General features: G+C 44.7%; 10 protein-coding genes across 10 annotated transcripts; 6 read left to right on the forward strand and 4 right to left on the reverse strand.

Moving 5' to 3' along the window:
• The first annotated feature begins 571 nt into the window (after window positions 1-571).
• Window positions 572-1,073, forward strand: LOC6608613 (neuropeptide-like protein 32). Its single transcript, XM_002033311.2, has one exon. It carries the CDS (start codon window positions 648-650, stop codon window positions 960-962), a length of 315 nt encoding a protein of 104 aa, XP_002033347.1. The 5' UTR covers window positions 572-647; the 3' UTR covers window positions 963-1,073.
• An 847-nt stretch (window positions 1,074-1,920) lies between these two features.
• LOC6608614 lies at window positions 1,921-2,296 on the forward strand. The gene has a single exon (XM_002033312.2). It carries the CDS (start codon window positions 2,007-2,009, stop codon window positions 2,193-2,195), a length of 189 nt encoding a protein of 62 aa, XP_002033348.1. The 5' UTR covers window positions 1,921-2,006; the 3' UTR covers window positions 2,196-2,296.
• Window positions 2,297-2,632: 336 nt separating this feature from the next.
• On the forward strand, window positions 2,633-4,125 carry LOC6608615 (odorant receptor 47a). Its single transcript, XM_002033313.2, has 4 exons — window positions 2,633-3,032; window positions 3,088-3,277; window positions 3,331-3,946; window positions 4,016-4,125. Exons 1-4 carry the CDS (start codon window positions 2,732-2,734, stop codon window positions 4,064-4,066), a joined length of 1,158 nt encoding a protein of 385 aa, XP_002033349.1. The 5' UTR covers window positions 2,633-2,731; the 3' UTR covers window positions 4,067-4,125.
• LOC6608616 (endocuticle structural glycoprotein SgAbd-2) lies at window positions 4,091-5,745 on the reverse strand. The gene is made up of 4 exons (XM_032715965.1): window positions 5,642-5,745; window positions 5,040-5,218; window positions 4,697-4,772; window positions 4,091-4,611 (listed from the first exon to the last, which is right to left on the reverse strand). Exons 1-4 carry the CDS (start codon window positions 5,741-5,743, stop codon window positions 4,456-4,458), a joined length of 513 nt encoding a protein of 170 aa, XP_032571856.1. The 5' UTR covers window positions 5,744-5,745; the 3' UTR covers window positions 4,091-4,455.
• A 1,722-nt stretch (window positions 5,746-7,467) lies between these two features.
• Window positions 7,468-8,283, forward strand: LOC6608617. Its single transcript, XM_002033315.2, has one exon. The coding sequence runs from the start codon at window positions 7,542-7,544 to the stop codon at window positions 8,184-8,186; it is 645 nt and encodes a 214-aa protein (XP_002033351.1). The 5' UTR covers window positions 7,468-7,541; the 3' UTR covers window positions 8,187-8,283.
• A 394-nt stretch (window positions 8,284-8,677) lies between these two features.
• On the forward strand, window positions 8,678-10,902 carry LOC6608618 (mitochondrial sodium/calcium exchanger protein). The gene is made up of 7 exons (XM_002033316.2): window positions 8,678-9,022; window positions 9,081-9,484; window positions 9,535-9,888; window positions 9,944-10,062; window positions 10,277-10,511; window positions 10,564-10,631; window positions 10,691-10,902. The coding sequence occupies exons 1-7, from the start codon at window positions 8,790-8,792 to the stop codon at window positions 10,883-10,885; spliced, it is 1,608 nt and encodes a 535-aa protein (XP_002033352.1). The 5' UTR covers window positions 8,678-8,789; the 3' UTR covers window positions 10,886-10,902.
• A 770-nt stretch (window positions 10,903-11,672) lies between these two features.
• On the reverse strand, window positions 11,673-12,381 carry LOC6608619 (endocuticle structural glycoprotein ABD-5). The gene is made up of 2 exons (XM_002033317.2): window positions 12,280-12,381; window positions 11,673-12,160 (listed from the first exon to the last, which is right to left on the reverse strand). The coding sequence occupies exons 1-2, from the start codon at window positions 12,289-12,291 to the stop codon at window positions 11,777-11,779; spliced, it is 396 nt and encodes a 131-aa protein (XP_002033353.1). The 5' UTR covers window positions 12,292-12,381; the 3' UTR covers window positions 11,673-11,776.
• A 1,151-nt stretch (window positions 12,382-13,532) lies between these two features.
• On the reverse strand, window positions 13,533-14,175 carry LOC6608620 (cuticle protein AM1274). The gene is made up of 2 exons (XM_002033318.2): window positions 14,162-14,175; window positions 13,533-14,055 (listed from the first exon to the last, which is right to left on the reverse strand). Exons 1-2 carry the CDS (start codon window positions 14,171-14,173, stop codon window positions 13,684-13,686), a joined length of 384 nt encoding a protein of 127 aa, XP_002033354.1. The 5' UTR covers window positions 14,174-14,175; the 3' UTR covers window positions 13,533-13,683.
• Window positions 14,176-17,544: 3,369 nt separating this feature from the next.
• On the forward strand, window positions 17,545-19,112 carry LOC6608621 (putative mediator of RNA polymerase II transcription subunit 26). The gene is made up of 2 exons (XM_002033319.2): window positions 17,545-18,194; window positions 18,369-19,112. The coding sequence occupies exons 1-2, from the start codon at window positions 17,745-17,747 to the stop codon at window positions 19,023-19,025; spliced, it is 1,107 nt and encodes a 368-aa protein (XP_002033355.1). The 5' UTR covers window positions 17,545-17,744; the 3' UTR covers window positions 19,026-19,112.
• Window positions 19,113-19,261: 149 nt separating this feature from the next.
• LOC6608622 (glycine-rich cell wall structural protein 1) lies at window positions 19,262-25,282 on the reverse strand. Its single transcript, XM_002033320.2, has 15 exons — window positions 24,432-25,282; window positions 21,614-22,349; window positions 21,425-21,550; window positions 21,317-21,355; window positions 21,196-21,228; window positions 21,076-21,141; window positions 20,880-20,984; window positions 20,786-20,818; window positions 20,674-20,730; window positions 20,453-20,617; window positions 20,339-20,395; window positions 20,247-20,279; window positions 20,052-20,126; window positions 19,927-19,971; window positions 19,262-19,560 (listed from the first exon to the last, which is right to left on the reverse strand). The coding sequence occupies exons 1-15, from the start codon at window positions 24,444-24,446 to the stop codon at window positions 19,349-19,351; spliced, it is 1,797 nt and encodes a 598-aa protein (XP_002033356.1). The 5' UTR covers window positions 24,447-25,282; the 3' UTR covers window positions 19,262-19,348.
• Between the last annotated feature and the right edge of the window lie 451 nt (window positions 25,283-25,733).

The following is a 25,733-nucleotide window of genomic DNA, read 5'->3' on the forward strand; positions in this document are numbered from 1 at the left end:
ATTCAACAAAATGTTAATTTGATTGACATGTCATCATCTTGTCACAGCTTAGTTGATATCAACTTTAAACGATTTAATCCTACTTGTAAATGGAAAGGTTTCTGTTGTGTATACTTGGCTTTGCTGATAAATAATTAATTAAATATGGGCATTTAGCTGCCGATGCACTTTAGTAAAAACCCATAAAACAAAACAGGTCTCAATTGTTAACAGTCAACGAATCCTAATCGAATGATCTATGTATGAAACCACTTAGAAGTAGCATCCCGACAACTTTCGCAAATGAGACATTAAAATTTGGAATGATTCAGTAATGACAGCCAAAAAATACAACAGAAAAAAATGGTACACAAAATAACAAAGAGTGTAATATTTGTGTGGTGAAATATAACGACGATACAAACCAGAACCCTGTTAAAAAAGCCCCTAAACAATATATAGTACATACACAGTACGACTATGACAAAAGGTGGTGCTGGAGCATATGGGGGGGTCTTTGGAGAGACCCGACTCATCGATGCGTATGAGAACAGGAACGTCGGTCAAGTGGCGAGATCTTCGCATATAAGGCCCGCGATTGAGACGAACAAATCATCAGTTGCATTCGAGTCTGTATCAGCAACCCATTGAATCAAGCAGAAAGCAAGATGCGTCTAACACTTCTGGCCCTCATCGGTGTCCTGTGCCTGGCCTATGCCTACGCCTTGGATGATTCCGAAAACAACGATCAGGTGGTCGGACTCCTGGACGTCGCCGATCATGGAGCGAACCATGCCAACGATGGAGCCCGAGAGGCCCGATGGGGTCACCGCGGTGGATGGGGTGGCCATGGTGGATGGGGCGGCCGTGGCGGATGGGGTGGCGGTGGAGGATGGGGCGGTCGAGGAGGATGGGGCGGTCGAGGCGGTTGGGGTGGTCGAGGAGGTTGGGGCGGTCGCGGAGGTGGTTGGTATGGCCGATAGAACGACTGACGTCGCTGACCACGCCTCCGGCCAATCCCACCACTTGCCAAGTCAAAAGGATACCCTGTAACTGATGTCATGGCGTGAATAAAGAACTTTGGAGCATTTAAATCTCGATTTTTATTTGGTGGCGTTTTAAATATATTATTTACTATCAACAGAAATAGAAATAGAAAACCATCTTCAGCCTTCGGATTGAATTAACAGTAATCAGATGTCCTGGTAGCTCTTAATTATCTGCTATCCATAAGACCACTTAAAAACACAGCCCCAAATTCTTTAATGTTTAATTCATTTAATCAAACTGTAATGATAGACGGCAAAACAAAGTTGAGTGTGTCTAATTTTACTGGAGCGAAAACTTGGCTAATATCTCTGACGTAAGCCACAACCTTACCCAATTCACCACCCGCCAAGCGAAAAGGACACCCTTGGGTTTGAACGTGTTATTTAGGACTAATGAAGTATTTAAACTTGATTCGTGTTCTTGAAAAGGTGTCAAACTAGATTGGTGCATAGGCCTATTATTATTCCCTCTTAGGGGATATACTTATCCTGTCCACCTTTTTTTAAACATACGCCGCCTCACGCTCATTTCACTCTTCAACCCTCTGAACTTTTTTTCTATATTCATCAGACGTTAATAGACACGTCAAATTCCTGTTTGTCATAATGGAACATTGGCGATCAACCGGATAGTTTAGTGGCAGTAAATCTAGACCTATAGGAGGTTTCTGGATTTTGGTGCGGTTTGAAAGTGATATGCCTAGATCGAAAAATATAATTTCGCGTACAGTAGTGGACACAACTTCAAGCTTTCAATGCTTTTGTAATGACAAAAAAGTAAGGCTATACGAAATTAGAATAGTAATATATATCGCTTTAAAAAAAATAACCGTCAAAAACTACGATAAAAATTCATATTTACCGTACAGAAGCGTCGAGAGTTCGATCTTTCCGTATAAGAACTGCCGTTGAGTCGAAACTGTCATCAGTTGCACAAAAGTTTGAACTAACAATCTATCGAATCGAACTGAAATCGAGATGCGTCCAACACTCCAGGTCCTCATCAGTGTCCTTTGTCTGGTCTATGCCTACGCCTGGGATCATACCGACTGCAACGATCACTTTATCGAATTCATGGACTATCCCGATGAGAGATCTAGCTCTTATAGCGATGAATCTTCAGAATGGGATTTCTTTGAATTTTGGAGACAAGTTTTGGGCCTATAGCAATTCTGAAATCGCTGACCACGCCTCTGGACATAGCAATCACTTGGAGAGACATGTGACCCTCGGCTGTCAAGGCGTGAATAAAGAACATTAAAATTTAACCTGTGTTCTCATTTGCTATGCCTAAAGATGTGTCAAACGGAGGTATTATTTAGGCGTGATATTATACCCTTTGAAGGAGTATCCCCACCATGTGAATAAAGGTATTCACACGTCGTAAATGGAAAGAATAAATGGAACACAAGAAAATTTGAATAAGTGGACACTTTTAAATGGTGATACTACTTCATTTGCAGGTCATCAGCTTAATTTTATAATTTGATTATCAATCAACAATCACAAGATAATAAAAAATAGACTATAAATTACATACTTCATATATAATAACCATTCGTAAATGTTGTGAAAGAAGGAAAGGTATTAAGGAGCTGTACTTTCGCATCTGCATTTCAATCATTCCTAGTCAATGGAAAGGTTTAAAACCCCTGGTCTGAACACACATGACTTAGTGTGAGGCCGAATTAACCCTTGTCGACATGGAAAGTTTCCTCCAAGTACAGAAGAGCACCATTGCTCTTCTGGGTTTTGATCTCTTTAGTGAAAATCGAGAAATGTGGAAGCGCCCCTATAGAGCAATAAACGTGTTTGGAATAGCTGCCATTTTTCCCTTTATCCTGGCAGCCGTGCTCCATAATTGGATGAACGTAATGGTGCTGGCCGATGCCATGGTGGCCCTACTAATAACCATCCTGGGCCTATTCAAGTTCAGCATGATACTGTATTTACGTCGCGATTTCAAACGACTGATTGACAAATTTCGTTTGCTCATGTCAAATGGTAAGTTTTATCCTATATTGTCTGGAATGTGTAACATTTATGTACTATTTTATAGAGGCGGAACAGGGAGAGGAATACGCCGAGATCCTAAACGCAGCAAATAAGCAGGATCAACGAATGTGCACTCTGTTCAGGACCTGTTTCCTCCTCGCCTGGGCCTTGAACAGTGTTCTGCCCTTCGTGAGAATGGGTCTCAGCTATTGGTTAGCAGGTCATGCAGAGCCGGAGTTGCCCTTTCCCTGTCTGTATGTACAAATTATATATATGTTGATCAAATTTATAGGGTTTGTTCCTGAAGCTTTCCCTGGAATATACACATCATTCGCAATTATGTATTGAGCTTTATCTGGAGCGCTTTCGCCTCGACAGGTGTGGTTTTACCAGCTGTCAGCTTGGATACCATATTCTGTTCCTTCACCAGCAACCTGTGCGCCTTTTTCAAGATTGCCCAGTACAAGGTGGTTAGATTCAAGGGCGGATCCCTCAAGGAATCACAGGCCACATTAAACGAAGTCTTTGCCCTGTACCAGACCACCTTGGATATGTGCAACGATCTGAATCAGTGTTACCAGCCGATCATCTGCGCCCAGTTCTTCATTTCATCTCTGCAACTCTGCATGCTGGGATACCTGTTCTCCATTACTTTTGCCCAGACAGAGGGCGTCTACTATGCCTCCTTCATAGCCACCATCATCATACAGGCCTATATCTACTGCCACTGCGGCGAGAACCTGAAGACCGAGAGCGCAAGTTTCGAGTGGGCCATCTACGACAGTCCCTGGCACGAGAGCTTGGGTGCTGGTGGAGCCTCCACCTCGATCTGCCGATCCTTGTTGATCAGCATGATGCGGGCTCATCGGGGATTCCGCATCACAGGATACTTTTTCGAGGCAAACATGGAGGCCTTCTCATCGGTGAGTGAATAATTTCCATTGTACATGGATTAATGGTACAAGCTACTTGTCAAAACTTTTCGTTTTCAGATTGTCCGTACAGCGATGTCCTACATCACAATGCTGAGATCATTCTCCTAAATGGTTTAACCACAAGGCTTCGGATTGATTTTTGTGCAATTTTTGTTTTATTGCTGAGCATGCGTTGCCGTACGACATTTAACAATCGATCTTACGTAATTTACAAATGATAATCTCACATGTTGTTCGTTAAGCACTAAGTAGAATGTAGAATGTGAATTGGCTGTAGAAATGCACAGATGAAGCACGAAGGGAGTGAAGTTTGTAAGGGACTGGATATAAAATGGAAATGATTCTGGGTGGGTTAAAGGATCTCCAACAAGCAGTTGCTCTCTCTCCTATCTGTTTCTGGTTCACTTTCGGCCAGTTCGGCACTGACCCTCAACGAAATGATTGCCAACTTGAGCATAACGATGAAGAATTAAAACACGATTCTACAGCGGAGCGGATTACTTGAAGAATCTTCCGGGAGCGGCGGCGGCGCGAACTGGTGGCGGTGTGGGTATGTGGGCTCCTTCGGCGCGGTATCCGTTCTCATCAGCAATGTAGGTGATGGTGTAGACCACGCCATCGGGGCCGGTGTACGAGTAGGAGCCCTGCATCACCTGTATTGCAGTTAAATAAAGAGTTTCAGCACCACCGTAAAATAGGCTACAATATGCTGAATTCAGCACTGAAAAGCGCACTAACCTGAGCTTCGATCTGACTGCCCGGATTCTTCAAATAGCCAGCCTCATCCGCTCGGATTCCATTGCTTGTCTCGTAGCTACAAGTTTTAAAAATTTATAATAATACTCATTAGAAACAATTACAAAAGGTTTTGCAGAAGGTATCAAAGTATGTGGAGCAATGATATTACATTTACTGAAGAATGTTTCTCACATATCAAGATAGTAATGAAATGTAGAGAAATTAAACTGCAATTTTTAATTTAAATTATTTAACATCAGATCAAGATAGTAAGATCACACGACTTGCTTTTATCCATTCAAAATCCTGGAAAGGATACCAAAAACCCATGGACCCCACTTACTTGTACTGATAGGAGCCATCGGGATTCAGGTCGAAGTTCTGCTTGAGAATCACCGCGTTCGCGTCGAAGGAGTTGCCGCGGGGTGGGGGAAGTCCGCGTTGTGGCTGCGCCTGAATGAAACTGAGGCAGCAGAGGGCCAAGACGAGGGCTGCGGCGGTGGCGTGGGTGAGCGTCATGACCTTTAGTGGACAAAAGAGAAGATGCGGGAACCGCGCGGTGGTACGGTGGTTAAATAGAGTCATAAGTAAGTACTGCAGATGAGGTGCGGTGTTTGGTGTTTGGCTCTCGATTGAGATGCCGCCGGCGTTGTCTTTGAATGTCAAACTCGTTGCTTGGCAATTAGTATGTGATATACTCCGATTGGCTTTTGCGATTTGAAAGTTCTGCGAAATTATGATGATTATGATGGTGGAGGTCGTGGGAAAAATATCCAAACGTGATGGCTTTGATCTTTTGAAATTAACTTTGGATATCCTTTATGCAGGATCAACTCCACTTGTCTCTGCACTTGTTCGCAAGTTGTAGCTTATGTCTTTGATCTATGTATCTGTGTGTGATCCTGTGTTCAAGGAGTCACCACCGCAACTAGAACTCAAACTCACTTCGAATTCGCGACTTGATAGCGGGTACTGCGCTGGGAGGCTCGTCAAAAGTGCTTTGACTTGGCTGCAGTTGCCACAAACGTTTTTATACCGAAATCGCATTCACTGCAGCTCAGAGCAGAGCAGCGGCAGAAGCAGCATCCGCAGCCAGATGCAGTGCAGCAGCCCAGATTTGCAGATTTGGCGGCTGGAAGGGCAGGAGGAGCCGACGACGAGCGGGGGCCGAGCGGTATTCGAAACAAACAGTGTTTGTCTGCCTGACAGCAACAGAATCGGAAGAGCTGCCGTCGCTGCCAGTGCACCACGTAGCGTATGCGCAACGAGTTTGCAAATGCAAATGGGCGTTGCGCATACGCCGCGTATGCAGCTTACAGCTTACAGCTCACAGTTCTCCGCGGTGTAATTTATGTGAATTAGCAATGCGAACTTCATTTGATTAGTGCCCCCGCTGGATGCTCGACTGGATGCAATAATTCGTTAAGTCAAATATTAATTAAAAGATTACAGATGTTGCAATTGGTTTCGATTTGATGAATTGGCCATTTGGCCACATGCCTGCCAATGAATCTCTGCCGACTGACATTTGAATGGGCCGCGGGATGGGGCGTAGCCAGCTTGTCCATTTCAATGCATCGTTAAAGAGCATTATTTGTCTTTGTTTACCCTATGTAGACCGGGTGAGCCTGCCCTTTTAGGCCAATTTCGCTGACCAGGTCGAGCAGGCACCACTCCCAGCTGCACCAGTAACTCGCTCCCATTTGGCACATTTTCGCCGGCCGGCTAAGGCCTAAACCAAGGAGTTTTCGGCTTAAACTTTAAACTTTTCCAGCGTGTAGAAATGTCAGTTGCAATTCATAAAAATTACAGCAATAGCTGCTGCCAAAATCCAGCCAGCTCTGCGTTGGAAGATGATCACGAACATTATGAACATCGCCCGAGATTTTCGGCCAACTCCCGCAACCCGTTGGATTTTCCCTTTCGTTCGTTTTCCATGTTACTTGGCCAATTTGGCGGTTGCCCGCGTTTTGCTTTGGCCTTCGGGCGGCTTTTCAAATTGCTGTTTTTCGCCGAGAGGAAGAGTCGTTTGCCGCTGGCTTAGTGCATTTTTCACATTTGACATACAATTTGGCTTACTCACTTACCACTAGCCGATGCTTTTTGCACACACTCACACGGTGGCCAAGTAGTTTCCCGTGTGATGACTGATGACTGATGGATCGCGTGCGATTCGAATCCGAAACCGATATATGGACTCGATATAAGCGCACCTCAAATGTATCTTAATTTATGCCCCTTTGTCTGCTGGAGCGTGTGTAGCACTATGCTAATATGCTATGCAGTTTCCTAAACATTGGCAATCAATCAGCTTGCCTAGATATTTCGGGCACTTTAAGTGATGGATTGACTGGCAGCGAGTGAGAAACAAGTTTATGACGTCTTACGGACACGAAGATCAACCTGTCTTGGCGGGATTTTTTTGCGATTGCTGGAATTTTCGTATAACCGGCCAAAATCGATCTCATTACAGTCATCATGGGCTTTATCACTTGACCTCTGTTTTTTTTTGTTGACTTACGTTTAAGCCAAGTCGCTGAATCACAAATATGCAAATGTTGTCGCTAAGATGTGAGTGTTTTATTAAGTCACATTCTGCGCGCTTCCATAGAATTTCTTTTGTGTTTTTTCCGTTTTTTCTTTCGCTTTTGTTTTGGGTATATTTCTGTATTTTTTGGTTATGGCGTAATGGGACTGAAAGATGCTAATTCGCGGCTGCTGCGCACATTAAACGCCGGTATATAAAGTGGTTGGAAGATGTGGTAAGCCAAGTCGTCCGTCGGTTCCCGCCTAGAAAGCACCAAAACTCTCCCACCACTCTCACCCCACAAAAATAGCCAACGAAATGTTCAAGATCGCCATCTGCTTATTGGCCCTGGCCAGCGGATCTCTGGCAGCCAGCATTGGCCAGGTTGACAGCACCACCGAGAAGCGCGAGATTGTGCCTCTGCTGAAGTTTGAGACGAACAAGAACGCCGATGGCTCCTTCCACTTCAGCTACGAGGGCGGTGACCAGTCCATTCGGCAGGAGCAGGGCGTGATCGAGAACGCCGGTACCGAGGACGAAGCCTTGGAGGTCTCCGGCATGTACAGCTACATCGACGCCGACGGCAACACCGTGGAGGTGCACTACACCGCCGGAAAGAACGGATTCGTGCCCATTGGCACCATCATTCCCAAGGAGATCACCGAGTTGGCCAAGTCGGCTGCCCTTCTGCCCAAGGCTTCCGAGGATGAGCAGAAGTACCGCAAGGCTCGCTCCCAGGAACTGGACAATAAGGAGGCTGCTGTAGAGAAGGAAGCTGCTCCTGTCGAGAAGGAGGAGCCTGTGGTTGCCAAGGAATCCGTTGTGGTGGAGAAATCCGAACCCCTGCCCGCCGAGTCCCAGGTGGTGCCCGTCCAGGTGGTCCTCGATGCCGCGCCCCAAGCCGAGGTCAAGACCGCCATCGAGGCCGAGACCGAGAAGAAGGTTGAGACCAAGACTGCCTAAGCTCTCCTAGAATCTAGACTACTCAAGTATTGTTTAATTTAAAACCAAGTGCGATCTAATTTAACTGGCTAGCAATAAAACGATTCCTTATCTGAAATCCGCATCATTCTTGATTCAAATGGAGCAACAGCAGCTGCATGTGAAATGCGGATTCCGTGTTGCATATAAATACTTATCATAAATTTCGCTATGGTTAGTGCTAATTTAAGCAGAAATCTGGCCGCAGAAATATTATCTCACCGACTGCCAACTGTTGGTATGACGCTCATGGCTTATTACTTTATTGGAGAATATACAAAGATTAACGATTTTTATAATCAAGCGCGAACGGCTTGGTGAGCACAAATATTTTGTTGATTAGTAATGGGACAAAACAAAATACTTTTGGTGGAATTTGTAAACAACTCAACACTCAAAAGTTATTCGCAAAATTGTTATGGATCCCATTAAGCTGACCTTTATTAAACATTTAAAGTACTTTTTTGGACATTACTTGGTGAAATATTTTTCTTATTATCTTTGTTTAAAATCATTAAGAAAGCCTAGGGATTTTGATCAGCTCACAAGAATAAATAGTAAGGAGACTTATAAACCAAGCTAAAAATGCGTTCCGAAACCTCTTGCTCCATGGTGCACGATCTGCTGGAGTCCCAGAAATGCAAATTTGTGCAAACGACACCGGATTGTCTAATCAATATGAATTTGTTCAACTACCTGGGATGGCATTATTGCAAGGTGGACGTCCGAAATAGTTTCAATTCCTTCTGGAGTGTCTTGGGCATGTTTCTGATAGCCATTTATATCTTCTGGATGATGCAGATAACCATCAAAAACTAGTGAGTTTAATAGTGATATCAAAATGTACTGCAAATATGCTTGAACATACTCCTCCAGCTTTTGTCCAACTTTGATGGTGATCGCAGACTTATTGCGAATGAACGAGAGCACGGCTGGAGTTACCGTTTTGGCCATTGCAAACGGATCACCGGATTTCTTCACGGCGATTGCCTCGAGAGTGCAGAGCTCCAAGCACTCCTTCCTCTCGTGCATGTCACAGGCCATGTTCCTGCACATCTTTGTGGCCGGACTGGTGATCCTGACCAAGCCCTTCAATATGCAGGCAAACACATATCTGAGGGATTTCGGTTTCCTGTTCCTCAATACCGTCTACATGGACTACATCCACAAGCGACCCAAGGGAATCAGCTGGGTGGCTGCGCTGCCCAGTGCCTTCATATTCGTTGGCTATGTGGTGGTGGCCATCGTTGATCAGCATTTGCTGATTGCCCGCATTCAGAGTGAGTCCATTGTTTTATCAGTTAGCAGAACATAACTTACTCTTTATCAGAAATGGAGCAAAGACAGCTGAATGTTGCTGAGGCTTTGCAGCTGGAGGAACTAAAGCCGCAGAAGGAGATGCCAATGAAGCGCCCCGATATCCAACGACCCTCCATTGGACACGGAAGTCGAAATAAGCGAATATTTCGACAATTTTGGAACACCGTGGCCGAATTCGACAAGGATCGCTTTCATCGTGGAACCATCCTGGTGAAGCTGTATCTGATAGTGAAGCAACCCATCGACATGTTGTTAAGAATACTCATCCCAAAGGTCGACATGGGAGCGCCCCAATACGGATGGTCCAAGCTGCTCTTTAACATCCAGGTGGTTCTAGTTCCCACCTACATAGCCTATATAATACGTGAGGTTGTCTTTGAAAAGTGCCGTCCTCTTTCACCTTACGATCTGCATTTCAGTTCAGGGATATAGCATTGCGGGCATTGCCGTCTATATGATTGCGCTGATCCTCATGATTCCTGTGACTACCTTGATATTTTTTCTCACGCGCACTGACACCCCGCCCAAATTTTTTAGGGTAAGTTTTTGGTATTTCTAGCGCATATCTCAGGCACGTTCTCTTATGTCTAACCGGTTTTTCTTATGACTAAGAATATATAAATAAATATGTTATAAAACTAGGCTACTTTGCCCATTTAATCTCAAATTATCTTTCCAATATTGCAAAAAGTAAATAAAATTGTCGCATTCCGATATGATATAAAGTTAACCAACTGGAGTTTAATTTACAGTATACATCTGGCGTGGGTTTCATGGCCGCCGTCTTCCTGATCTTCTGTTTGACCACCGAGGTGAATGCCATGTTCTTTACGATGGCGACCATACTGAAAGTGAGCCAGGAATTCTCACTGGCCACGGCCATTTGCTGGGCATTAAGTAGCAACGACTTGGTGGCCAATCTCTCGCTGGCCCATCAGGGATGGCCCCGCATGGCCATGACGGCCACTTTCTCAGCACCAGTATTTGGTAAGTAATCATAAGATAGTATCGAAGGCTATATAGGATCCTTTCCCCAAAGGATCCTTTGTTTTTTTGGCACTGCCATTGGTGGTGAACTCGTTTGTAAAAGCGCCCGGTAACATATTCGTAAGTAGTAGTACAGTAATTATTGCTATATAAAGTTTTGTTAAGTGATCTGCCAGCAGCCAACGGAAGGTGGATTCGGGGAGACGGTGTGCATCTTCTTGGAGGTCGGGATGGGCTTCTCCATGCTTTCCGTACTAACCACAAACTTTAAGCTGCGACGAGCTTGTGGCTTTCTACTCGTTTCCTACTACATATTCTTCGTGGGAGTTCTAATTCTGCTGGAGAAGGGCGTGATCCATGCATACGGAGTGTAAACAGGAAGGCAGCCTATACTGGGAGTCTGAAACCTATAACATATGCAAATTGCTAGATGATTTATGCCTCATTATATAACCAATTTCATTCTTATGTTTCCCTGTTCGTTAGATCTTCATTTCGTCTTTGATTCCAGCTAATGGACGATGTTTTAGCGTGTAATGAATGATGTATTGAAACAGGTGTCTCTCTCGTTTGATGGCCCCAGGGCTCACTGTACCGCAAAGTGACCAAACGTGTGCTTAATCATCTGACGTCCCAGACTTTGATACTGTGGCAAGTTTAGGTATGTTTTCAAGGTCTCTTAAGCCGGGTATATGTATGTATTCCTTGTGCACTGGAAAAAATAACGGACTAAAGTGGTTGTTTTAAGAAAAGTAAAAAGTAAAAGATGATGATGATCAGAAAGGTTGAATAAAAAAAAGTATATTCAAGATAAAATGAATTATTTCTAAGTGCAATACTTTAGTTTGCTCCCAGAAAAGTAAAAAGTAAAAGATGATACCTTCACAAAGGTAAAATAACAAAATTGTATTCAAGATGATATGATTTATTTCTATTTATTTCTGCAATACTTTACTTTGCTCCCAGAAAAATAAAAAGTAAAAGATGATACCATCAGAAAGATTAAATAAAAAAAAGTATATTCAAGATGAAATGATTTATTTCAAAGTACGATAGTTTTACTTTGCTCCCTTTTTTCTCTGTGCATCTTCGCATGCTAAGTAAACTAAAATGTGCGATGTGTGCAAATTGAATGAATACACAGATAGACTAAAACAACTCTTTCGAATTCGCGTTGACTTTTATTTTAGTTTGCCCAGTGACAATACTCTGGACTAATCGTTTATCATATTAACTTCTACGAGATCTTATTCAGGAAACACTTTCTAAGGCTTGTCCGCCTTCTCCGCCTTCACCACCTTTGGTAGATCCTTCGCTGCTTCGGCAACGGCCGTGATTTCCGGATTGATAATGCTGCCGTAGGGAACAAATCCGTTCTTTCCCGCCGTATAGAACACCTCCACCTCCTGGCCGTCTTCGTTTATGTACTTGTAGGATCCTTTTACCTCCAGAGCCTCCTCGTCGGTACCCTTGTCCACCACAACAGCCTCCTCGTTGCGAGATATACCATCTGCTCCCGCGTAGGCGCTGATGTAGCCATCCTCGGTCTTGACGATCTCGGACTTCAGGATAGCCACGGGCTCACGTTCGGGCTCCACGGGAAGAGCGTGACAACAGGCCACCGCGACCGCCAGGACGAAAAGAGGAAGCTGCAGGAGATCATATTAGAAGCACATATTACAGCACATCCTGTCTTCGAGTTTGCATGTCCTTATATATTTCACATTCCACTTTAGCTTATAATATGTATCCACATGAGTCCACTTACGATCTTGCACATTTTGATTGCGTTTTTTTTGGGGAGCGTAGAAAGCGAGAGCTAAAGCGCGTGTGATCACAAAGTGGATCGGCCACTTGGCTTTTATAGCCACACACTCCTCCATCAGTATTTCGACCACATCTAGCTCTTTCGGCTCTTTCGCTTAAACATGCTAAACATGTTTGCATCCCGTTTTATGTGGACTTTACGTCCAAAAAGCTCCCATAATTTCATATCGTCGCGCTCCAAATGTCAAGGTCTCGGATGGGTGTCAGTTTTCGAAACTGAGTTTCAAAAATATATGTCACATTATGCTGGCGGCATCTGAGTCACATTGGGATCGGGGCGATGACGCCGGCGATTGATGACACAGATTATCATTCGGCGGCTACATTAACGGCCTCTGCAACTGCATAACATACACTGCATAACATACATTCACCCACTCGCCAGGTGTCGCGATTAATCAGTCGCACCTCGCACTTTACACCACAATCTACTCCACACCAATCCCAGAAATGTGTAAAATGTCAGCTTTGATGCAATTTATACCAGGGGTGTAGCCCCTAGCCCAGGGCGAATATCTATCTATCTATCTATCTGTCTATCTATTTGTCTATATATACCCATATCTGTAACTATCGATCGAACATCTTCTGCTGACAAATGACTCGATTCAGAATCGCAATGGGGTGCATCAGCAATTTCATTTACATTACGGCGCCATTAATTCAATCATCGGTAGTTCCGGGGCTAACGATACTAACGACCGAGTTTTTTTTTTTTCGTTACGTACTTCATGGGGTGATAAATACTAATTCATTTCTTGCACCCAACGACATTTGCCTGGGATCTGGCAAAAGGGCAATCGGCGCTGCTGCCACAATTTATAACTTTGATGGCTTAACTAATTCCAAAAATCGGTCGCAAATTAAATATCCTATTGATGAGCAAGCGATTTCAAATTCAGCTGCTGGACGCGGCACACAACAAAAAAATATAAAAAAATATATAAAAAAAAAAATATAACAAAAATTTGTATATATAGCAAAGAAAATAAAATAAAATGCAAAATATAATCTTTTAGTTCATTTTGGAGAGCCACTTTTTTATAATTTATAGTTTGAAATATTACACATAAAATTTCAATATGATACAAAGATCCTAAAAAACCTTACAAAATCAATTTTTTAAAATCATTTATATTTATACCCGTTCTTCGATGAGAAGATTCTCGCTCGCTAAAAATTTGGGTTGGTACATTTCAGATGCTTAACGACTACTTTTATTATTATAATAATACTTCTTGTTAGCATATATTTTTTGCCGTGTGCCGCTCCTTGAGTCCCAAAGCCGGGCATTCGCCCCTGTAACTGCGATTGGCTTTGGTAATTGTGTGGCTGGCTAACATTTTCAAGAATGTGTGCCCATCAAAGCTAATGGCTCTATGCGAATTGGTTTATAGGCTTCCCCATTGGATATGTACCGAACGTGGGGCAGAAAGCCATTCTTGTCCGCCGTATAGCGCACCTCCACCTCCTGGCCCCAGTCGTTGATATAGCGATAAATACCGGACACCTCGAGATCGTCGTCAGATGTCTTTGAATCGGTGCTCACTATGCCCAGTTCTTCGCGGTAGGTGCCATCTGCGGACTCGAACGAAAATAGGTAGGAACCCGAGCTAAGTTGTTCGGCCACCGATTTGAGGATTGGCACCGGCTCGTTAATGGAAGTACACTCAGCGGGGCAACTCCACAGCAGTTGGCAGCCAGTCAAGATCAATAGCTGGAAGTTCCCAAAATGAAAAAGAAAAAAATTACAGAAAAAACATGAAGAAAAATGATGCGGAGTCACTTAACGCCAGGGTATTCATGAGCAATCCGCTACTTACCAATGCGAACATGATTTATGCTAATACTAAGCGCGTAGGAAAGATTCTGCGCTTTTTATAGCAATCCGATAGACGATAGTCCAGATACATAGATACATTTCTCCACCCAATCAGCAGACAAAAGTTATGCAATGCCAGATGCTTTTTAATTGAGGTCAGTAGAAAGTAGCAAGCCGTTGTGTCTCAGATTTCTGGGGTTTGTTGAACCGCAGATTTGCAATTCAAATGGCCATTAAGAAGTGTGGAGAGCAGGTAAACTGTCATGTTTACAATGCAGATAGCATCATTGGCAAATGAGAATCGCGTGGGCGAAAGGTGCAGCAGCTAATAAAATTTGTCACAATTGTCGGCACTGCGCCAATTTGTGGCAAGCGAAAGGCGCAGAAATGGTAACGAACGACTGCTCCACCTGACTTGACTTCTACTACATGCAAATTCCAGCCAGCAAACTTTGATACAGTGGGTGGGCACCTCTGGGCCTTTGAGAAGCGGCTAACATTTATGGCAAACGGCATGCTGGCAACGGCAAGACAAAAAGAATTCAATAATAATTTCCAGCAATTTCGCAACTGGGCTGCGGCAGCAGCAGCACCACATTGCGGCAGAAGTTGCATTTTGGCATTTGCCTTGGCCCGCCCAGTTCCAATTTCCAGTTCCACTTGCCAAAACGGCCAGGCTCTCGGGCAACGTGTTAATAAATTGATTCTTGGTGGCTCCCCAGTCGGTGAGTTGGTTTAAATCCCGCGGAATCAGGTATGACTGCCAGCATGCACATGGAGAAAAATTGAGGAAACAAAAGGTCTAAAAAGGATAACATTACGATTTAGTTACATACTAAACTAAAATATTTTGATAGTTCTTATTGATTATGTTCTTGGTTTTCTAAACAAAATACAAACAAATTTTACATATTTATATTTCTTTTTACAGTGAGGTGTGCTTCGTCACTACGTGCCATTCACTGTTATGTGATTGCCTGTTTTATGTAAAAACCGAATAATTCGAATAATTTTCTACACATGCATGTGACTTTTGAAATGATTTCTGAAAATATTTCAGAAACATAAATATCAGTCTATTTTTATACGAATTTAAGGGGCGAAACAAGATCCTGTTGCATTTTTTTCGAGTGTGTCTTTGTAAAGCGGCATTTGACGCGCCTGCCACAGAAGTGGAAACTCATTAATGAAGCAGCCGCAATGCCGACGAGGTCATAATTCAGAGCTGCGACACTCTAACCTTTAGCCAAGATCTGCCAGCCGGAACCCGAAGATCCGCAGTCGCAATTTTGTTGCAGTCGCACTACGCACTGCCACAAAGTGAATCAATTAGCGCCGCTGGCGGCCATAATTTCTAACTAATGCAATTCGCAATTGCAAAATGTCAGGCGCACTCAACAAAGTAAGAAATATCTAAACCATCTCGATGCGGTGCAACTTTCTGGCTGCCATCAATTAATAACCGTCGCCTTTGCTGTCCGACTTTCAGTTGGATTTGGATTTGGGGTAAGGCCTATGGCTCATAGACATGGCACAGTCGGAGTTGGAGTCGTGGGAGGAGTGTCCGACCTGTCTTTAATGCGGTTTGCTCATCGGCCAACAACCACATTGTGTTGTCTGGTACTATGCGCTTGTTGTGTCTCGCATTTCTGCATAAATTTTGACGGGCCATTTTTATGGAGCTCCCCGCATCGCCTCGTTTTCCCGCATTTTGAAGCTTTGTTTTATGGCTATTTATACCCCAAGTTGGCGAATTATTCAAATGGCAAATCAATCAGGCAGCGGTTGGCCAATATGGGCCAAAACACATTTATAATTAACAACAGACACCTTAATTTTCGACTGCTTATTGGGTCAAAACATTTTCAAAACGTAAACAAACGTTATTTTTAGCTGCCAACAAATCCTAATCTTACCTTGATTTAAAAACAAGAGATTTGTGTTAACCAAACTAGCAGAAAATCAAATTACGTAAAAAATTCCCACGGTCGCTGATTTGACTTCGCATGTATTGTAAATTGTAAAATTGTAAGATCGATGGTTTATGTATTATACATTAACAACATAAAATATTAAAAATCACAAACAATTAAAAAGTTTAAATGAACAATAGCCATTTTAATAAGAGTAACAAAAAGAAGATGGCAAGCAGCAAAAAGTAGTTAACCGAACTGAATAAGACTCGTCTTTTATATCTAAACAATTTATGTCCTAAGTAAAAAATCAATTAGTTTTAAAATGACCCTGTTTGGCATGTGCTGAAATTTCCTAGCGAAGCGTATTAAAATATCGTGAGGGGCGAAAGTGGAACTTATTTGGATTTCAAATATTTATGTAGCATACTTTGCGGCCCCGCCTTTTATATTTCTTAGGTAAAAATATCTATTCTGCTTTTAGGCAGATATAAAATTCCTAGGCACCTAAAGGTTAATTGGCACTATTCGCATATCATTTCATTAAAATCGCAAATTCTCCCATTTTTTGGCGGGAAATGAAATTTAAGCTTTAATTTAAATATAAGCAATAGGCTTCCAATTGGGTGGTGACCCATAACCCCAACGCGGGAAGTGACCTTTGTTTCGGAATGAAAAACCTCCACAGAATTAGCATATGCAATTATAGATGAAGCTGAACATGGAACAAGACATGTTCGACTTTTAATGGCAGCTCATACTGATGACAAACGAAAATGTATCTGTCAGATACTTGGCAGTTATAAATGAGTGATGGCGACCACATCACACCTAGACATGAGCAAACCCCGTCCCATAGAGATTGATGATTAACCCCACTGGAGCGTGGAACAATGGAACACCTCGGGCCCGAAAAGCTCTCAAGCTATCCTGGGGATAAGCAGTATCTCATTTGATTAGTATGCCATTTGACAAATGATGTTTGTAGGCCAAGTTGAGGTCCGACTTCCACCTTGACCAAGGGAAAATGAAGAGGCTATCCACCATAGACCACTACCCACTGTCAGCACATAACTCAAGCAAACACCTTCGAGGCAGATGCGAAGACAAGTGCTGGAGCAAAAAGACCCAGAATTTGCATATGGGGCTGGCTCATAAACAAGTGCGCGGAAGACGGCCGGTGGGCCACCATGAAGATATCAATCAGCCCAAGCCAAAGCCAAACGAAATTCGTTTGTCCTTCTGTCAATGGCCGATAAAAAACCAATAAAGCTGCCAGCCCAGCGGCTTGTTAACACGCAGATAAATTACACTGGCCGCCCGCGAGATTACCATCGAGATGCAGTCAGAAGCCGATAGCCAGGGCACAGGAAGCGGCCAATTGTTCTGACCATAACTGAGCTGAGCTTTAGGGCCTGACGAACCGCCGGGCCCGACGATCAAGAACCGCATAAATACGGCCGCCGGTGGGAGCCGCAATTGCAGTCGTGGCACGGCTTTCGATCAGTGACTTCCAGTGGCAGCAACGGATTGGCTTCGGTACGCGATTGAATCATCAGCATCAGCAGTGTTTCCCAGCTCCATAAGTGAATCGTCGGGTTTATCGAGCGTGTAATTTGTGCTCCGTTCGCGAGATTTATGATCCACGGCACCTGCCCACTGACAGCCTAAATGTCTGTACCCCGCACCCCTCGATTCCGGCACCTCCGCTGGGTGGCCTGCCTACTGGCCAGCATCTGCATCTCCGTCAGCCAGGCTCAGTTACCAGGAACCGGCTTCCAGGGACAGCGTCCGCAGGTGCCTCCACTGCAGCCTCTGCAACAGCAAGCCAATCCCTTCCAGCGACGCCAGCCCAATCCCGTACAGGGTCAAGGACTGTTTCCCGGTCAGCGGAATCCACTGAACCCACTGGCACCTCCTCTATCTGGAGCTGCTCTACAGAATCCCTATACCCGCTACAACCAGTACCAGCAGCAAAACTACGTGCCCATCACCGCCTACCAAAACGAACTCAATCTGGATGGAAGCTTCTCCTACGGATACTCGTCGGCCGATGGAACCACTGCCCAGGCACAGGGATACGTGAAGAACTTGGGATATGGTGAGGGTGTGGAGGCACAGGTGGGTTTACTATTCAGATTCAGAAAATTATTTTCAAAAATCCCAACGAACATAAAGTTCAACTTAGAGCAAACTTGCGTTGCAATCTTTGCGGCGTTAAGCTAACTACAACTACAAAAATCTTTTCATACTTTTGGGTGTTATTTCTAAAAAACTTTATTTACCATTAAACAGGTGATTCAGGGATCGTACTCGTACACCTCACCGGAGGGCACACCCATCACAGTGCGCTACATCGCCGATGAGAACGGATTTCGAGCGGAGGGCACTGGGATTCCATCTAGCCCGCAATATTTCGCGGGTGCCCAGCCCTATCAACAGGGCTTGCTCAATCCCAATTTGAATCCATACCAGACGCCCTTCCGCCAGCTGCCACCCCCACTGCCCAACGCACCCTTTCGTCCCCAGCTTCCAGGACAACAGCCGCTGACCCCGCTGCAACAGCAGCAGCAGCAACAACAACAGCAGCTGCAACAGCAACGCGGTTTCCAGCAGCAGCAGCAGCCAAACTCCGGGCAATATCAACCGGATCAGCCGTTCAATCAGTTGCATTCCGGCAACTTACCCGGCCAGTATGCCGGAAAATTTGGCCAACAATCGTTTGGCAGCAATCTGACTGCGCAACAGGCACAACAGCAGCAGAATCTCAACCAGCAACAGCAGCTGCAGCAGCAGCAACAACAGCAGCAGCAACAGCAGAAGGAGCAGCAAAACGAGCAGCAGCAACAGGCCCTAATCACCCAGCAACTGAGGGGCAGACCCAACAACCTGGTGGATCCCTATGGCTATAATCAGTACGGAAGACGCTTCAAGAAGTCCCCAAAGAAATAACAACGAATTAATGTCATTTAAACGATTGGTTAGTTTGAAGATGTAGTCGCAACTCAATGGCATGAAATACATGCATCTGAAAAGTCAAACAAATTGTTTCAATTTCCATAGTTTACGTGGGGCAAACTGATAAGCAACTATTTTATAATAATCATTTATTTCGATATTTGCACACACACATTGTCAGAGTGGAAGAGGGAGAGGTAAGCTTATATAAATAAATTAATTGTTTTAGCGAAAGAACATTGAGGGGGCAGCTTGCACAGAAATTACATTTCTTCGATTTGAGAGATTTGATTGGCGTTTCGTAATTTATTCTGGTTTTAGTAGCTATAGCCCGTCTGAGGATTGAACTCTCCGTTGCCACGACCTCCGCCCGGCGCTCCCGGTGCAGGTGGAATGTACTGTGATCCTGTGCCGGGAGCTCCTCCCGATCCTGGTCGGCCTGGCGAGCCGGGTGCTCCGCCACCAGCCGCGGGTGGAACGTACTGGTTGCCGGGCAATCCTGGTCCGCCTGGACGTCCACCGGCACCTCCTAAAAAACAATTGAAATGATCTTTATTAAACTGATATTTAATTTATGTAAATCCTCTTTGATTAGTTGTAATTATTTAAAGCAGTCTTTAAAATTATTATAATCTAGCGACTTCAAAGGGACCGCATTCAAGCCAAAATGTTTTATTCATGAATGATCGTTAGTAGATCGTGGGTAAAACAATAGACCAAGGCTTTGCCGAACAAGAATTGTCAACATAAAAAGAACTGAAATGTGTGGGAATATCACTTGTCTAATGTAGCTCTTCACATCATTTTCTCATGAAGATGAATTAAGCTAATTCAAGTTTTACAGTTGCAATCACACGTATTGTAAAACCCGGTTTATAACTATAATGCTTCTTACCTGGTCCACCGGCACCTCCTCCATAACCTGGACCGCCTGGAGATCCTACATGAAAAAATGGAAACAGTTAATATTTACCATCCATATATTGACAAATTGGGATAGTAAAAAGCAATGATACTCACCGGGTCCACCGGGTGCTCCTCCAGCTCCACCTGCTCCACCGCGACCACCGCCGGCTCCAAAGCCGCCACCACCTCCTAAGAAATAAATATTTGTTTAATTATTATAATATTTATAACACATCTTAACTATAAGTCGGAAACTTAAAGAATTAAAGCTTTGTAGAATGCACAGTGTACTGTGACTAAATTACTAACCTTGACCTCCGAATCCTCCGCCTCCGGGAGAGCCTGCGAAAAGTGGATGGTATGATTTTAAAGCCACTAAGGAGTTGTATTAATCTACTCACCAGGAGCTCCTGGAGCACCACCACGACCGGCACCGCCTCCGTATCCGCCACCACCTCCTACAAGATGAATGTATTATTCAAAGTGAATATGCAGTAAGTCTTAAAATCCCTTACCTTGACCGCCGAATCCGCCACCACCTGGGGATCCTGGAGCTCCTGGCGCACCTGGTGCTCCACCACCACCGCGACCGCCGCCGCCGCCGCCTCCATAGCCGCCGCCGCCTCCATAGCCGCCGCCAGCACCTCCCTGGCCGCCATATCCGCCTCCGCCTGGTGATCCTGAAAATAAGCAACGTGTTATCTCTTATATAAAGTGAATGAAATCATGAACTCACCGGGAGCACCTGGAGCACCTCCGCGTCCGCCGCCACCTCCGTATCCTCCGCCACCACCTAGAAAGTGTATATAGTTTTAACTTGAACCACAATGTCAGGCTGGATCACTTACCTTGACCTCCGAATCCTCCAGCTCCAGGTGATCCTTTAGTTGAAAAAAGTGATTAGTTTGAGTATCTATGGAGTAAAACTATTATTTAACTTACCGGGAGCTCCTGGTGCTCCACCACCACCGCGACCTCCGCCGCCGCCGGCTCCATAACCGCCGCCAGCACCTCCATGACCACCGAATCCGCCGCCGCCTGGTGATCCTGAAATTTAAAAAAAAAAATTTAATTTATGAAGTGAATTAAGGCGGTGATTTTTTAGAAACCAGTAAGTTCATCTTGAAAAAGGACTTACCAGGACCTCCCGGAGAACCACCGCGACCAGCTCCGCCACCTGCTCCTCCATAGCCTCCACCACCTCCTAAAAAGTAAATAATATTTAGATCCAAGTGTAAGCCATGGGAACATAACTTACCTTGACCTCCGAATCCACCTCCTCCTGGCGCACCTAAAAATGTAAAATAATTGATAAAGTATTAAATCAATTTGATAGGGGTTAAATTTTTAAAAATTGTTTAAAGAAATCAGTCGCTAACCTGGACCTCCTGGTGCTCCTCCACGACCACCGCCGCCTCCTAAAAATAATTAAAGTTATAGTTAAAGGAAGACAAAAAAGAAAAAAATGGTTTGGATTAGTATCTTACCTGATCCATATCCACCGCCACCGCCTGGCCCACCTCCGCCTCCACCGGATCCTCCTCCTGCGCCGCCGCCTCCAAATCCTGATCCGCCACCATATCCCGAACCACCGCCTCCGCCGCCACCTGCTCCTGCAATCAAAAGTGAGCAATGAAATGGTATGAAAATCCGTAGCTCATTACTTAGATACTTACCCTGTCCTCCAGGACCTCCACTGTATCCACCACCCGGCAGAATGGAGATGCCCTGGGCAGCCAGAGATTTGGCTATCGCTTCCGGAATGGGCGGTGGCGTGGGCAGGGCATTGCCCGAGGGCACAAAGCCATTCTCATCCGCCGTGTACATGATCTCGACGAGTTCGCCCTCGGGATTAGTGTAGGAGTACGAGCCCATCACGGATGGGATTTCATTCTCAGATCCCTTGTTCTTAACGGTGCCCTCCTCCTGGGCCTTGATACCATTTCCGGTCTCGTAGCTAAAGCGGTAGTTGCCATCGCCGTCGTTCTCGTTGACAAATGAGAGGATCGGAATGGGAGGTCCAGAAGCTGGTGGCGCGCCACCTGACGGACTGGGGCGTGGAGCCGGTGCACCCCCGCCGCCGCTGCCGCCAGGAGCAATGGGTCGTCCGTTTGCGAAGCCACCTAGTCCGTTGTTACCACCACCGAAGCCGCCAGCTCCACCACCGCCTGCTCCTCCGGCACCTCCCCCGAAGCCGCCAGCTGGTCCGCCTCCGCCGCCTGCTCCATAACCTCCACCCGCTCCGCCGCCACCAAATCCTCCACCGCCACCACCTCCGCCGAAGCCACCTCCTGGGCCCTGGAGCCCTGCTCCCGGACTGCCGCCCGCACTGGCCGCACTTGCGGGTGGGGGCAGGTATTTGTTATCCAGCTTGGCTGCTTGGGCAACCACCAGCGTCGTGATCACCAGAGCCTGAAAAAGATCGATGCAGGTAGGGATTGCCCGGTAAGTTCACAAATTTATGCAAGCACATGGAAAGTTCATGCGAATCCAGCATCTTCCATCGCGATCCACGCTCTCAATTTGGCCTGAAGAGAATCTTTGGCGTGTTGACTTATTTGATTGCAAAATAAATGCCAGTGAAAAATCGCAGGGATGGCTAATTGTTTAAAATTTAGCTTCTTTAACTGCGGCTAATTCATCTGAAGACAACATGAGAAAAGGCTGCTAAAAGTTATGAAATACTTATTTAACGACCGCCATAAAAAGTGGTATTCGAATAAACTATTGTTGGTTGAGCACAAGGACGTAAAGTAACCGTCTAAAAATTATTATTTTCGATTTATTCGTATTAAGAGATAATTTTAAACGATTTTAAATGTCTTACTAAGATAATGTCATTTTTTACAACTGTAGTTTTGTCATGATAGCATTTTGGTAATTATTTGTAATAAATGTGTATTTTAAGTTGAAAAACAACTGTTCGTTCCAAAAATAAACGAAAAGCATTTTCAAAACTTTAAATTACAAGAAGAACCTTGAATTCTTTCTGCTGTTAATTAAGCCCTGATACACATCTCGGCCAAGTGGGTATCATGACCCCGCTGGGAACCTCCAAAGGGGTCAAGAGTGTGGCCAAATGTCGGCCATTTCATCAATGAAGCATATGGCCATTGACAGAACGGCGCAATTCGATCCGCTCACGTTTTTCATTGTTGCAACCGATCGTCGTCGCCCATTAAGGCTGCAAGTGCAGCGGGGACTCTTGACTATAGTATCACCATCGGGCTGGCTCATCATTGTCTCAGCCTGAGGCGAACTCTGATATTTATGGACTTCTTGTTAGACAGAAGACGTCTGAAGATGCAGCAGCGTGTGAACCCAGAGTGCCACAGAGAATTGCTGGCTGGGAAGGTTGGCTAAGCGGAGCGGTCCAGCGAGTGTCAAGTTGAAGTTTAAACCGTTTACGGATTCCATTGGGCCATAAACCTAACAGCTCCATTGATTGGCACGATGATGAGCTCACTTGTCGCCGCAGCCGAGCAGTTTAATAATGTAATATTGTGGAAATTCTGACATTTGCCACACTGACTCATCCGGCGACTGGGGCACATGCAACCGAAACAACCAACGCCTGCCCCTTGGGCCGGAATATCTTGAGGAGTCTGTGAGAGCCTCTTGGAGTTCGTGACCACCTAGCAGACATCTTCGACAGCGTTTCGCAACCGCAAATATAATTGCGGTAATTGCAAATGGGCTGCCAATTGGGTCGCCACTGCTTCCATTTCGATGATCTGCATTGGAGGCGGGGAGGATCGGCCACGACCGATCCATCTTGGGCAACTTTGCGTGCCATCCACCATCTCCGATTGCAAATGGGCTGTTAATTTATGCGTTTCGCGGGGATTTCTCGCTCTTTCCAAGATAATCGGATATGCTAAGTGCAATGAGGAAACCCTTGTCTATTTAGCACTCCAAGATGGGACACTCCAGTGGCCTATTTTTTAGGCATGTTCTTTTTCACAGAATTTTATAATTCGAGAGTGGACAACACACTGATTCACTCATAGTTTCCTGAAAAGGTTTATTCTCATAAAGAATAAGAAAATTTAATCTAGATTTCTGATAAGACAATTCCCTTGACTAACTCAATTGAATAAATACATTGATTTATTTATTAGTAAAATTCGTAACTTTACTTTTATTAAATTTAAATTGGGTAATGAAATCAATTTAATTAATTTTGTAGCACTAAGATCTTTTCATTCATATATATTTAGTAATAGAAAATAGTTTAGATTTTACAAAAAAAATCACAAAAGACTAAAAACTGAAAATATGAATATGAATATTATATTCAAATATTCAAATATACTTTTGAATCTATGTCCTTATCTCATGAAGGAATACTTTTCAGGATAAATTAGTTGTGCCCATTAATATGTTTAACCACAACAGCATATGGAGTTTCAAAGGACTCTCCCGAATCATTAGAGCATTTGGATCTCATGAATTTTCTAATCCAAAGATACGTTTCTCTTTCACTGAACTTACCCACTTAAGAGCCATGACAGCAATCTTTTAATTGTTTAATTCCGATCGACGATTAACAAGAAGAATCCTTGACGCACCCACAATGTATCCACTGTTTAATGTATCCACAAAGCTGAGGTAATCCACGTGAGTCCTTTGCCGCACCAGCGATGCAGTGCCTCCGCGTGTCGTGTTGTGGCTCCTCGAATGTCACGGTACTTGTGTGCCGATCGCAGCCCAGGTTCTCCAGCTTTTATACTTGGTTTGGCGCCAAATGCAATCAAATGGAATGGAATGAACGAAAACTGCAGCCGGAGTTTGCCGCTTGCAGCTTGGAGCTCGGAGCTGAGCGAGTGCTGAGATTTTGATACTTTATGGCATTTATTGCAATCGTGTGCAGCTGTGGTAGTGATGGTGGTGGTGCTGGCTGAGGCTCCGTCCCCAGCTGGGCCAGAAAACAATCGCACGAAAAAGGGAGGAGGAGGTGCTGCCCCCGCATCCTCATCCGCGAGCCCATGCATTTTGACTATTGTCTCAACGGCGGCATCTCGTTTACTCAATGTACCTTGTCTTGTTAAACAAACGCTCTCAGCCACATCTCTCCTCGGTCAGTGGGTAAAAATTAGCAAGCAAGCAACTGCTGCTGGTGGTGCTCGTAAATTGGAATCCAATCGAAACGCTCAACGCTCGAGCGCATCATCATCATTCAGCTTCATCTCCATTGAATTGCACGTTTGGGAAACCGTTTTAATGCGCTCGGTGTCAAGAATCGCATGTTGAGAAGTCTGCCCAGGCGGATGTCAATAAATCTGACACCCAACGGAATCCGCCGCATTTGCAGCTCTTTCACAGGGCGTCCAGGTCCAGTCTGTGACCTTTCACCTAATGATTGGGTAAAAACTGAAAACTGGATTTGAAGCGGTAATAAATATTACTAATATCGACACCCTCCGGCGAAAGACTAAGGATTGCGCAAAACGAGTTGCTCCACTTGGTGGCAACATCCAAACCCCAACATCCACATCGATCTGCCCCCAGCCCCTTCTCCTTTTTTTTTGCTAACTTTTCAGAAAGGGCAGTTGCTTCTTTTCGCTGCTTTTGGGAAAACAAACTCACTGCATGTCGCGGCGGCCAAGTTTAGCGTAAATGCTTGACATCTTTTGGCAACAAGGAGAATGCTCATTGACATTTGCCAGCCACATGCATAGCTATGATGTACAACATTGGCTGGCTGTTTGGAAAGGCAAAAATCTAGCAGGTTGTCAGTGGGCCTTATTCTGCTTGGGATGGTCACAGCTGTGCGGACCAGAACGCCAGCCAAGT

Source organism: Drosophila sechellia, chromosome 2R, assembly GCF_004382195.2.
Source record: "Drosophila sechellia strain sech25 chromosome 2R, ASM438219v1, whole genome shotgun sequence".
Taxonomy (NCBI): Eukaryota; Metazoa; Arthropoda; class Insecta; order Diptera; family Drosophilidae; genus Drosophila; species Drosophila sechellia.